The 13,049-nt window shown below is 40.6% G+C and overlaps 2 protein-coding genes across 3 annotated transcripts in view; both read right to left on the bottom strand.

The window, feature by feature from the left end:
- Positions 1 to 256: 256 nt before the first annotated feature.
- On the bottom strand, positions 257 to 12,859 carry snrpd1 (small nuclear ribonucleoprotein D1 polypeptide). 2 transcript variants are annotated; one of them, XM_029662829.2, is made up of 4 exons: positions 6,003 to 6,128; positions 5,026 to 5,102; positions 4,539 to 4,730; positions 257 to 491 (listed from the first exon to the last, which is right to left on the bottom strand). In XM_029662829.2, exons 1-4 carry the CDS (start codon positions 6,014 to 6,016, stop codon positions 415 to 417), a joined length of 360 nt encoding a protein of 119 aa, XP_029518689.1. In that variant the 5' UTR covers positions 6,017 to 6,128; the 3' UTR covers positions 257 to 414. The 2 variants fall into 2 exon arrangements, with proteins under 2 accessions (XP_029518689.1, XP_029518692.1); XM_029662832.1 differs by lacking the exons at positions 5,026 to 5,102; positions 6,003 to 6,128 and adding an exon at positions 12,716 to 12,859.
- Positions 12,860 to 13,037: 178 nt separating this feature from the next.
- LOC115132668 (receptor-transporting protein 3-like) overlaps positions 13,038 to 13,049 on the bottom strand; it is a 2,164-nt gene continuing 2,152 nt past the window's right edge. Inside the window, exon 3 of the mRNA XM_029665389.2 lies at positions 13,038 to 13,049. This exon is cut by the window's right edge and continues 710 nt beyond it. The gene's annotated coding sequence lies outside the window, so the exon portion shown is untranslated.

Raw genomic sequence — 13,049 nt, 5'->3', positions numbered from 1 at the left:
CGTGTTATTGATGGACAAAGAATGAACTAGCCTCATCCACCGTCCTGTAAGCTTCCGAGATCAAGATGGTGGAACAAGGTTAGCACAAAGGATCAAACGTAGCGTTTTCACGCGGCTGAAACATTATCATTCATTTACAAGATTTGATCCAGTCAGCCCACCCAAAAACGTTCCTCTGGAATAAAGCCTCAGACATGTTCTGAACTACACAACGTGCACATCAACTAAAGAAAGGCAATAAAGCACAGACACCTAATTTGCTGTTCGTGTGAAACATCTTTAATGTACAAAATAAGAAAAAAATAAAAACATGGCTCAGGATTCACAAAAGTTTCCTGAGAGAGAAAAAAAGTGACAAAAAAACGTTGCTGTACAAACAGTAGGACATGACTGACATCTGCGTCGTCATGGCGATCATCTCCTGGGCCCTCCCCTGCCTCGGCCCCTCCCCCTGCCACGGCCCCTTCCTCTGCCCCTTCCACGCCCAGCCACTGGAGAGAGAGATTGAAGAGAGAGGGAGAGAAAGCACGAGGGAAGAAATTATTAGAGACGAGTTACACATCACAAATGTCAAAGACTCTCCTATTCCTTGGGTCTCGTTGGTCTTTGTTGGGAGAGGTCGCTGACTGAACAGCATATGCCTCATCAATACTTTAGGCGGGATTTGCCAGTTTTGATTTAAGTCTGATGAAGAAAATCTTTTGAAGGCGAGAACTCAGTCATGGCATCATCAGAAGGATGTGAAACATCCTCAGCAAACAAAACAGAAACAGGGTAGAATGTTTTTGCAAGTTAATAAAAAATAAAACAGAAATACCGTATTTACATTAAATATTCAGACCCTTTGCTATGAGAATCGAAATGGAGCTCAGATGCATCCTGTTTCCATTGATCATCCTTGAGATGTGGACTCCAATCAAGTTGTAGAAACATGTGGTAAATTCAATTGATTGGACATGATTTGGACATAAGGTCCCACAGTTGACAGTGCATGTCAGAGTAAAAACCAAGCCATGAGGTCGAACGAATTGTCCGTAGAGCTCCGAGACAGGATGGTGTCGAGGAACCGATCCGGGAAAGGGAACCAAAACATTTCTACAGCATTGAAGGCCCCCAGGAACAGTGGCCTCCATCATTGTTAAATTTTAAAGCAAAATTCAGGAGAAATTAGTGTTCAAATAGCAAAAAAATTTTTTTAAGTGCCAAGTATAATATAAAATCTAATCTTGTTCCCGTGCCTACCACAAAACAAAGACATCCTTAGTTAAAGCACTAAATTATCTTAGAGCCAACACAGATGCCAAACAAGTCTGGCAAACTCTTGGATTTAAGTGCTGCATTTGACACTGTTGACCATGATGTCCTTCTGGACAGGTGGGTTGGGCCTCTCCGGTCCAGTTCTAAAATTGGTTTAGGATCTATTTAACAGGTAGTGTGTTTTTGGGCACAATTGGTGAACATCACTCACGAGAAAATCCTAATGACACGAGACGCTCCACAAGGTTTGATTTTGGGTCCGGCACTGTTTATCTACACACTGTATCGGTCAGAGGTTTGTACACCTAGTCATTCCAGGGTTTTGCTTTATTGTTTTGTATTCCTACATTGTAGAATAATAGTAGAATAATAGTGACGACATCAAAACTATGAAATAACACATATGGAATTATGTAGTAACCAAAAAAAAAAAAAAAAGTGTTAAACAAATCAAAATATTTTATATTTGAGATTCTTCAAAGTAGCCACCCTTTGCCGCAATGACAGCTTTGCACTCATAGCATTCTGTCAACCAGCTTCACGAGATAGTCACCTGGAATACATTTCAAGTAACAGGTGTGCCTTCTTAAAAGTTAAATTTGTGTAATTTCTTTTCTCCTTAATGCGTTTGAGCCAATCAGTTGTGTTGTGACAAAGTAGGGGTGGTATACAGAAGATAACCCTATTTGGTAAAAGACCAAGTCCATATCGCAAAAACAGCTCAAATAAGCAAAGAGGAACGATAGTCCATCATTACTTTAAGACATGAAGGTCAGTCAACACGGAAAATGTCAAGAACTTTGAAAGTTTCTTCAAGTGCAGTCGCAAAAACCATCAAGCGCAATGAAACTGGCTCTCATGAGGACCGCCACAGGAATGGAAGACCCAGTTACTTTTGCTGCTGAGGATAAGTTCATTAGAGTTACCAGCCTTCAGAAAAATGCGGCCCAAATAAATGCTTCACAGAGTACAGACACATCAACATCAACTGTTCAGAGGAGACTGCGTAAATCAGGCCTTCATGGTCGAATTGCTGCAAAGAAACCACTACTAAAGTACACCAATAATAAGAAGAGACTTGCTTGGACCAAGAAACACGAGCAACTGATAGACCGGTGGAAATTTGTCCTTTGGTCTGGAGTCCAAATTTGAGATTTTTGGTTCCAACCACCGTGTCTTTGTGAGACGCAGAGTAGGTGAACGGATGATCTCCGCATGTTTGGTTCCCACCGTGAAGCATGGAGGAGGAGGTGGGATGGTGCGTCGCTGGTGTCACCGATTTATTTAGAATTCAATGCACACTTAACCTGCATGGCTACAACAGCATTCTGCAGCGATACGCCATCCCATCTGGTTTGCGCTTAGTGGGACTATCATTTGTTTTCAACAGGACAATGACCCAACACACCTCCAGGCTGTGTAAGGGCTATTTGACCAAGGAGAGTGATGGAGTGCTGCATCAGATGACCTGGCCTCCGCAATCACCCAACCTCAACCCAATTGAGATGGTTTGGGATGAGTTGGACTACAGAGGGAAGGAAAAGCAGCCAACAAGTGCTCAGCATTTGTGGGAACTCCTTCAAGACGGTCAGAAAATCATTCCAGGTGAAGCTTGTTGAGAGAATGCCAAGAGTGTGCACCGCTGTCATCAAGGCAAAGGGTGGCTACTTTGAAGAATCTAAAATATATTTAAATATATTTGACACTTTGGTCACTAGATGATTCCATTTGTGTTATTTCATCGTTGATGTCTTTACTATTATTCTACAATGTTGAAAATAGTAAAAATAAAGAAAAACCCTTGAATGAGGAGGTGTATCCAAACTCTTGACTGACACACACATCCCCGTGGCATCATTATCAGAAAGCACAGCATTGATCTTCCCTGCTACACAGACGATACACAACTTTAACATTTCTGCGTCAGAGGATTTTAGCGCCACAGATGAATGTAGACTGTATTAGCGATTTAAATACTTTGGATGGGATCACAACTTCCTCCAGCTAAACCAAGACAAGTTTCTTGTTGTTGGAGCCAAAGCACAGAGAGAATCTGTGTAGCACATTTTAATTCACAGGCAATAAAATATAAAACACCAGGTAAAATACCTAGGTGTTATTTTAGACTATGTGCTAAATTTCTAATCAAATTAGGAATGTGAACAAAAAAGCTTATTATCACTTGAGGAACATTGCCACGGCGTGGCCGTTTCACGCCCAGGCTGATACAGAGAACTCATCCATACAAGCAGACTCGACTGCTGGAATGCTCTCCTGTAAAACATACAGAATGCTGCAGCACGGGTACTGACCAAGACCAGACAGAGTGCATACATTACACCGGTTTTAAGGTATCCACACTAACTGCCTGTGAGTTCTAGAATTCATTTTAAGATTCTTCTATTGGTTTTTAAATCAATCCACAATTGTGCACCACAATACATGTCAAGACATGATTTTAAGTTAAGAACCAAGGGGGGCTGTGGACATATTAGGTCCCCCAGGTTCTCTGGCCTTTTAAGCCTAGGACCAAGAGGCATGGAGAGGCAGCCTTTAGTTACTATGACCCCAGTCTCTGGAATAGCCTGCCAGAGAACCCAAGCTGTGGACATATTTAAAAGAGATCTTAAAATAAATATTAGTAGTTTTCCTCGTTAGTTATTCGGTTTTTCATTCTTTAGTTTTTTTCTTTCTTGTTTGTGGTGTAGTAAAATGTTTGAGCTTTTATTTAAATTAGTTTTTCCACGTTGCATTCCATGTCCGAAATTTGGCTGTATAAATAAAGTTTGATTTGAACTACATGTCTCAACTAGTAGTTTAACAGACGTGGTCTTTGCTCTTGGCCCTGACCCGCTGTAGTGGGTACAGGTTTCAGTTACAGCCAAACGACCTAACACCTGACTGAATTCACCAGAAAGTCTTTGGCTAGCCAACTCTGCTGTCTTGGTTCTGGGCTGGCACAAAAGCCTTCAGTCTATACCAGGGGAACTAAACTGATCCTACGAGTGCCGGAACCTGTTGGGTCTCTCTTCTAACTGATAATTCATTGCACACCTGGTATCCCAGGTCTAACTCAGTCCCTGATTAGAACAGAACAATTTTAAAAAATGCTGTGGAACTGGCTTTCGAGAACCAGGAATGAACTGACTTTGGTGGAATCTAAAAAGTATTCCTCGATTTCCCTCTGATCCCCAGAGGGAGGCAAGGACAAGAACCTTCGATATTCCACTGATATGTTGACCAGACTCACACCCCTCCTCCCAGTCTCCTTGTGTACTCACCAGCCTCTCTCTTCTTGGACTTGACCTTGGGTTCAATGTCGACCAGCAGGGTGTCCAGCGGCAGACTGTCCGGCAGGATGAAGTATCTGATGTTGTTGCCACGGATACTGAGGCTCTCCAGCTGAGTGGGCTCGCGGTTCTTCAGAGTCATCTTCACCGCCTTCAGGTGAGTGTTCATACTCACGTCCACACCTGAGGCACACAGTTAATGACAATCGTTAATGTTATGGTAATGCACTCTCATTCACATCTACCCTACTCATAGGTGTCTTGACAAAGAGCGCCAACATAAAACACCAACTTTAATCTAACTGTGGAGAGTTTCCTAATAAAAACATCACTTGGGACAACAGGCTACAATAGTAAACATTGTTTGGACAGCAACCTAAACTTGACTTTTGGCCTTGTTTACATCGGATGCATCTCAATAGTCCTAAGTGGAGATGTAGCCGTTGTTCAGCCAGACATGAGGGGACATGGTCCATACCCGTGATCGTCCCATGGACCTGGGTTCCATTCTTCAGCTCAATGGTCACAGTCTCATGGCTGAGTTTCATCAAAAAACTACAGGAGGGGGGGGGGGAACAGCTTGGTTATGAGTAGAGGCAATGTTACAAGAAATGCTGTTTCATCAAGTTGTGAATATCTCTTACCAACTTAACGAGCCATTGTTTTGACAGAAACGGGTTTAAAAACACGTTTTTATCCAAGGTCTCTTATTTTTCGTCTGTAGGCCATTCTAGACCACTCAGTAGGGTACCAAGTTCTCCCACTTATACAGGCGGAAAATGGAAGACCCTGGATAAAAACGTGTTTAAAAAGCTTATTTGATAACTAAGGACACATTCAACCCGACGAATCGTAAGCATTTTGGTGTAACTGAGTAGTTTAGATTGGGTTAATCAAGAACGCCAGGCTACGGAAGCTCCCGCAACGAGCCATCAGTCTAACAATGTTGGCTCGTTGCGGGACGAAGCAAGTGGTAAGTAGCTACTTAGTTTACTGTGTGCAATGTCCAAAACAAACGAGAAAGATGAACACCAACCAGAACACTAGACAAGAGCACAACATTGTTATGAACTATTGTTGGTGGGAAACCATCCAGGGCCCTTCCTGCACTGTGGTTTTCTAGCTTACTGTTAGCAAGCTAACGTTAATAGCACGTTAGCACATCTGCGGTTAGCAGATAACAATGGCGTATAGAAAGTTGCCAGGTAGTTCAAAGGCAGTCGTACGATCGTGTTGCATATTATTTTCGCGGTTGAAAGCCCGTTCATTATATAACAAATAATAAATTAGCTAGTCGCTTTTGCATATCTCTCATGTAATCACATCAACTAACGTTTACTACTTTCAGCGAACAAACTCGCACTCCAAATCTAAATCAATCCAGCTACTCAACCCCATATTTTTCACCTTGCATTGAAGCATAAAACTAAAGATTGATTTTTAGAATATGTTTACCGTACGAGTTTCATGTTGGTGATGGATTACAGACAAATCCTCCACCAAAGACAAAACAAAATAATTACAGCGTACAAGTGGGATCACAGGCCGCTGCTGTATGAAATACGTTTTCTTTGCAGGATCACCGACGTCATAAAAACTCGACCGAACCAGGAAATGCGAAAAGATAAGTGAACATTGCCTTCTAGTGGTTGATAGAATTGCATGACACGTTAAGACTGAGTCTTTTAATTCTTTTTCGGGGTGCTGACCAAGATCATTTAAAAAAAAATTCATGATACAAAAATCGACTTATGTTGCTACATCAAACATGTCTAACAAAACAAAACACAGGTATTAATAAGAAAATACTCAAACATACAAAATAATACAAAAAAACCAAACAATTTTAGTGCAATTGTATTCACTCTGAAAAAATCTTATTATGATTCAGGAAGATGTTATTCTTGTTGTTATTCACTAGGGTTAATGTTTTAATAAGATAGTTGAATTCAATCAGAAAAATTTGTAATTTTGGTATAGAATTTTGGAATTTTTGTTTTGTGTATGAAGTACTTGGCAACAAGAATTTAAAAAATTAACAATAATTTCAGTGGTCTTGTTATCATTGCAATTGTAACATATTATATATTTAATGTCAAAACATAGTCAGTGTTCATAATGGTAAATAAGTAATGTTTACAATGTTTTCCCAAAATTCTGACACAAATTTACATTCAATGAACAAGTGAGACAGATTCTCACCTTCTTTTACACAGAAAAGAAAGAGTAAAGATTGAGTTTTAAGTATGACGAGACTGATAGTATGAGCAATTGTTGGCGCACCATAATTAATGTTGTTTGTTTTATGAGGTTGTCCAACTCTCATGTTAAAAGCATTTACACTGTAACACGAACCAAGTGTTCTATAGTGACAAAATGAAATAAAAGTACATTGAAAGAAATGTACATTTTTTAAATGTATCAAGTATCATCTATGGAGACGCAAATAACACCAATGTTTATGGTCTCCAGGGTTACAGTAATATAAAAAGCAGACGTCTGGGTTACAACCCCCACTGGCCTCGAAACAAAATACCAAGAAAAAACAAAACAAATATTTTTTTTTGAATAGAAACCTTATCGTGAACAAAATTGCGATAAACAAACAATTATTCTAACAATGGTGTCGTACAAAAATATAAAGTTTCCAAATCCATACTCCTTCGTTCCAGGTTATGGTTTGTATGATCTGTGCGCATCACGTTACACCCTACTATACACTACTGCACTACTAAAGTAACGTAAAGCATTTTCGCTGCACCAGATATAATATCTGCTGAACTGTGTACGTGACCAAAAACATTTTGATTTACTTCCGATGGTTACATTTACATTTGAGTCATTTAGCAGACGCTCTTATCCAGAGCAACGTACAGAAGCAATTAGGCTTAAATGCATTGCTCATGGGCACCAACATCATTTTCACATGTTTGGCTCGGGGATTCAAACCAGCAACCTTTTGGTTACTGGCTCAACGCTCTTAACCACTAGGCTGGTTGCACACCAAACTTTAGAAAAATGCCCTACACCCAACAGTGAAGTTAAACCATGATTGCCTTTTCTGATTGATTTCTAAATCCAATTACTACTTTTATTAAGTAGAACATGGCTTATTAGAATTAAACACATTATTTCTGAATTTATATTATAATCTTGTAAAGTGACTAGACAACAGGATAGACAAGACAGTAACAGCAGTATACTGTAGGTAGGGGTAAAGGATAGACAAGACAGTAACAGCAGTATACTGTAGGTAGGGGTAAAGGATAGACAAGACAGTAACAGCAGTATACTGTAGGTAGGGGTAAAGGATAGATAATAGACAGTAACATCAGTATACTGTAGGTAGGGGTAAAGGATAGTTAATAGACAGTAACATCAGTATACTGTAGGTAGGGGTAAAGGATAGATAATAGACAGTAACAGCAGTATACTGTAGGTAGGGGTAAAGGATAGATAATAGATAGTAACAGCAGTATACTGTAGGTAGGGGTAAAGGATAGATAATAGACAGTAACAGCAGTATACTGTAGGTAGGGGTAAAGGATAGATAATAGACAGTAACAGCAGTATACTGTAGGTAGGGGTAAAGGATAGATAATAGATAGTAACAGCAGTATACTGTAGGTAGGGGTAAAGGATAGACAAGACAGTAACAGCAGTATACTGTAGGTAGGGGTAAAGGATAGATAATAGACAGTAACAGCAGTATACTGTAGGTAGGGGTAAAGGATAGATAATAGACAGTAACAGCAGTATACTGTAGGTAGGGGTAAAGGATAGATAATAGACAGTAACAGCAGTATACTGTAGGTAGGGGTAAAGGATAGATAATAGATAGTAACAGCAGCAGTAGTATACTGTAGGTAGGGGTAAAGGATAGATAATAGACAGTAACAGCAGTATACTGTAGGTAGGGGTAAAGGATAGATAATAGACAGTAACAGCAGTATACTGTAGGTAGGGGTAAAGGATAGATAATAGACAGTAACAGCAGTATACTGTAGGTAGGGGTAAAGGATAGATAATAGACAGTAACAGCAGTATACTGTAGGTAGGGGTAAAGGATAGATAATAGACAGTAACAGCAGTATACTGTAGGTAGGGGTAAAGGATAGATAATAGACAGTAACAGCAGTATACTGTAGGTAGGGGTAAAGGATAGATAATAGACAGTAACAGCAGTATACTTACTGTATGTAATCAGTATATCATGTAGTAATCAAAAAAGTGTTAAACAAATCAAAATATATTTTATATTTGAGATTCTTCAAATAGCCACCCTTTGCCTTGATGACAGCTTTGCACACTCTTGGCATTCTCTTAACCAGCTTTATGAGGTAGTCACCTGGAATGTGTTTCAATTAACAGGTGTGCCTTGTTAAAAGTTAATTTATGGAATTGATTTCCTACTTAATGCATTTGAGCCAATCAGTTGTGTTGTGACAAGGTAGGGTTGGTATAAAGAAAAGCCATATTTGGTAAAATATCAAAGTCCATATTATGGCAAGAACAGCTCAAATAAGCAAAGAGAAATGACAGTCCATCATTACTTTAAGACATGAAGATCAGTCAATTCGGAAAATTTCAAGTACTTTGAAAGTTTCTTCAAGTGCAGTCGCAAAAACCATCAAGTGCTATGATGAAACTGTCTCTCATGAGAACCGCCACAGGAATGGAAGACACAGAGTTATCTCTGCTACAGAGGATAAGTTCATTAGAGTTACCTCTCTCAGAAACTGCAGCCCAAATAAATGCTTCACAGAGTTCAAGTAACAGAATTTTCTCAACATCAACTGTTCAGAGGAGACTGAGTGAATCAGGCCTTAATGGTCAAATTGCTGCAAAGAAACCACTCCTAAAAGACACCAATAAGAAGAAGAGACTTGCCAAGAAACTCAAGAAATGGACATTAGACCGGTGGAAATCTGTCCTTTGCTCTCTTGAGTGCAAATTTGTGATTTTTGGTTCCAACCGCTGTGCCTTTATGAGACGCAGAGTAGGTGAACGGATGATCTCCGCATGTGTGGTTCCCACCGTGAAGCATGGAGGAGGTGTGATGGTGTGGGGGTGCTTTGCTGGTGACACAGTCTGTGATTTATTTAGAATTCAAGGCACACTTAACCAGCAATTCTACAGTGATATGCCATCCCATCTGATTTGCGCTTAGTGGGACAATCATTTGTTTTCAACAGGACAATGACCCAACACACCTCCAGGCTGTGTAAGGTCTATTTGACCAAGAAGGAGAGTGATGGAGTGCTGCATCAAATGACCTGGCCTCCACAATCACCCGACCTCAACCCAATTGAGATGGTTTGGGATGAGTTGGACTGCTCCTTCAAGACAGTTGACAAAGCATTCCAGGTGAAGCTGGTTGAGAGAATGCCAAGAGTGTGCAAAGCTGTCATCAAGGAAAAGGGGCTACTTTGGAGAATATAAAACGTATTTTGATTTGTTTAACACTTTTTTGATTACTACATGATTCCATATGTGTTATTTCACACTTGATGTCTTCACTACTATTTTACAATGTAGAAAATAGTAAAAATAAAGAAAAACCCTTGAATGACTGAAATATCAGAGTTGCATAAGTATTCAGACCCTTTACTCAGTACTTTGTTGAAGCACCTTTGGCAGCGATTACAGCCTAGAGTCTTCTTGGGTATGACGCTACAAGTTTGGCACACCTGTATTTGGGGAGTTTCTCCCATTATTCTCTGCAGATAATCTCAAACTCTTGTCAGGTTGGATGGGGAGCATTGCTGCGCAGCTATTTTCAGGTCTCTCAAGAGATGTTCGATCGGGTTCAAGTCTGAGCTCTGGCTTTGCCACTCAAGGACATTCAGAGACTTGTCCCAAAGCCACTCCTGCATTGTCTTGGCTGTGTGCTTAGGGCTGTTGTCCTGTTGGAAGGTGAACCTTCACCCCAGTCTAAGGTTGTGAGCGCTCTGGAGCAGATTTGCATAAAGGATCTCTCTGTACTTTTCTCCGTTCATCTTTCCCTCGATCCTGACTAGTCTCCCAGTCCCTGTGCTGAAAGACATCCCCACAGCATGATGCTGCCACCACCATGCTTCACCATAGGGATGGTGCCAGGTTTCCTCCAGACATGACGCTTGGCATTCAGGCCAAGAGTTCAACCTTGGTTTCATCTTGTTTTTCATGGTCTGAGAGTCTTTAGGTACCTTTTGGCAAATTCCAAGCGGGCTGTCATATGCCTTTTACTGAGGAGTGGCTTCCGTCTGGCCCACTCTACCATAAATGCCTGATTGGTGGAGTGCTGCAGATTGGTGGAGAGCTGCAGAGATGGTTTTCCATCCCATCTCCACAGAGGAACTCTGGAGCTCTGTCAGAGTGACCATCGGGTTCTTGGTCACCAAGGCCCTTCTCCCCTAATTGCACAGTTTGGCCGGGCGGCAAGCTCAAGGAAGAGTCTTGTTGGTTCTAAAATTCTTCCATTTAAGAATGATGGAGGCCACTGTGTTCTTGGGGACCTTCAATGCTTCAGACATTTTTTGGTAAGCTTCCCCAGATCTGTGCCTCGACACAATCCTGTCTCGGAGCTCTACGGACAATTCCTTCGACATCATGGCTTGGTCTTTGCTCTGACATGCACTGTCAACTGTGGGACCTAATATAGACAGGTGTGTGCCTTTCCAAATAATGTCCAATCAATTGAATTTACCACAGGTGGACTCCAATCAAGTTCTAGAAACATCTCAAGGATGATCAATGTCAACAGGATGCACCTGAGCTCAATTTCGAGACTCATATCAAATTGTCTGCATAGTTATGTAAATAAGGTATTTATGTTTTTTATTTTTAATACATTTACAACAAAAATAACTTTTGTTTTTATAGGGTATTGTGTGTAGATTGATGAGGGGGAAAAAAATATTGTTTCCATTTTAGAAAAGGGCTTTAACGTACTAAAATGTGGAAAAAGTCAAGGGGTCTGAATACTTTCTGAATGCACTGTATCTAAATCCACAGATCCCATTATTTATAAACAATCTCTGTTCCTCCACCATTTTCTGCTCCAGTAAGTCTGCTGTAGACGGGTAACGCTGTCTGCTCTACTCTCAGCTCCACACAGCTTCAGTTGATTCCAGCACACACTTCACCACCCTCTCCCCTTCTCTCCATCTCCCTCCCTCCCTCTCCTCTTCCTCTCTGTCTTCTCATGTCAACAGCATTACAACATCCTGACACGGATTCAAAGCAAATCAGTTTACAATTGCCAAAAATGATCAACCATAACAACCACTCGCTTTTGGTAGCATGGTGTGTTTACAACACATAACTTATCAGTGTTCATAACATAGCATTTATAACACAGTGTTCATAAGCTTATCATGGTGAAGTTGGCCCAACACACGTAGCTACTTCAATTTTCACACCATGGATGAAATCCCAAGAACAACACAGTGTGCTAAGTGTCAGACTCTATAAAGAAATAAAGAAAGTCGAAGACTCTAATTATGTTCCCAAAAATTTAATGGGTATAGCAACCAACGTTTCGGCAACGCAGTGCCTTCTCCAGGGTTGAGGTTTAAGGATCAGACTCAACATAAGGGTTAGCTAGCTAGCTAAAAAAAACAAAGACCCTGTCTGACTCTGTATATGGTTGTGTCCAGGCAACACACCATGTAGCTGAATAAACTCCACTCCCCCATGTAGCCTAGCCTGGCTAATTGCTTTATTTCCTTGGTCTCTGGCTCTTTCAACAGGCTAGCACTTGTTAGCTAGTGACTAACTAAGAATTATAATCATAGCGGGAGCCATGTATTTCTGTCTATATGCCGTTGGTCATCGTTAGCTAGCTACATGGCTAGCTAGTTACCCACCGCAGTTCCGCTACAGAACTGTCTGATGTGAATATCTGGATGTGATGCCAAATTAGGCTGGTTCAAGCTGATGCCAGGGCTGTTTATTTTTTGGGGCAATTGTTTTGTTGTTGTATGGTTTAAATGGTAAGAGCTAGGTAGCTAGATACATAGAGAGTACATCGTTGTTGGCCTCTCAATTTAGTGTTGTTAAATCATTAAAACTACCTAGCTACAACTGTCTAAAACAGCTAACGTTAGTTAACAACCTAGCTAATGATACAGCATCTAACTGTTGGAATCTAACGTTAATTAGCTAGCTATCAATCTACTACTTACACCACCATCGATTCACTTGGTCACCAGTCGGACATCCAAACATTCACACTGGCAGAATATTATTTCATTATTTTCCTTCTCGATATAATAACCTCAGTTATTCTGAGTGATGATTCGAGATGCTGCTGTTTCTGTTGTTATTGATCCAGGAAGAGGCATCACGCGCATGCGCAGCACAAGCTGTCTTTGGCCACTTGCACCTGATTGGTCAATAAATGTCTTCGTCTCCGTGTACTCTGTCTCAGAGACTGTTTAGAAAGGTTGCTAAACGTGCCTCAAATTTGGCCAAATCATTGACATAAAAAACACTCGAAACACAGGAAAGTCTTCCCAT

The sequence above is a fragment of the Oncorhynchus nerka genome, linkage group LG7 (assembly GCF_034236695.1).
Source record: "Oncorhynchus nerka isolate Pitt River linkage group LG7, Oner_Uvic_2.0, whole genome shotgun sequence".
In the NCBI taxonomy this organism is placed as follows: Eukaryota; Metazoa; Chordata; class Actinopteri; order Salmoniformes; family Salmonidae; genus Oncorhynchus; species Oncorhynchus nerka.
This window is presented reverse-complemented; position numbering and strand designations above follow the sequence as displayed.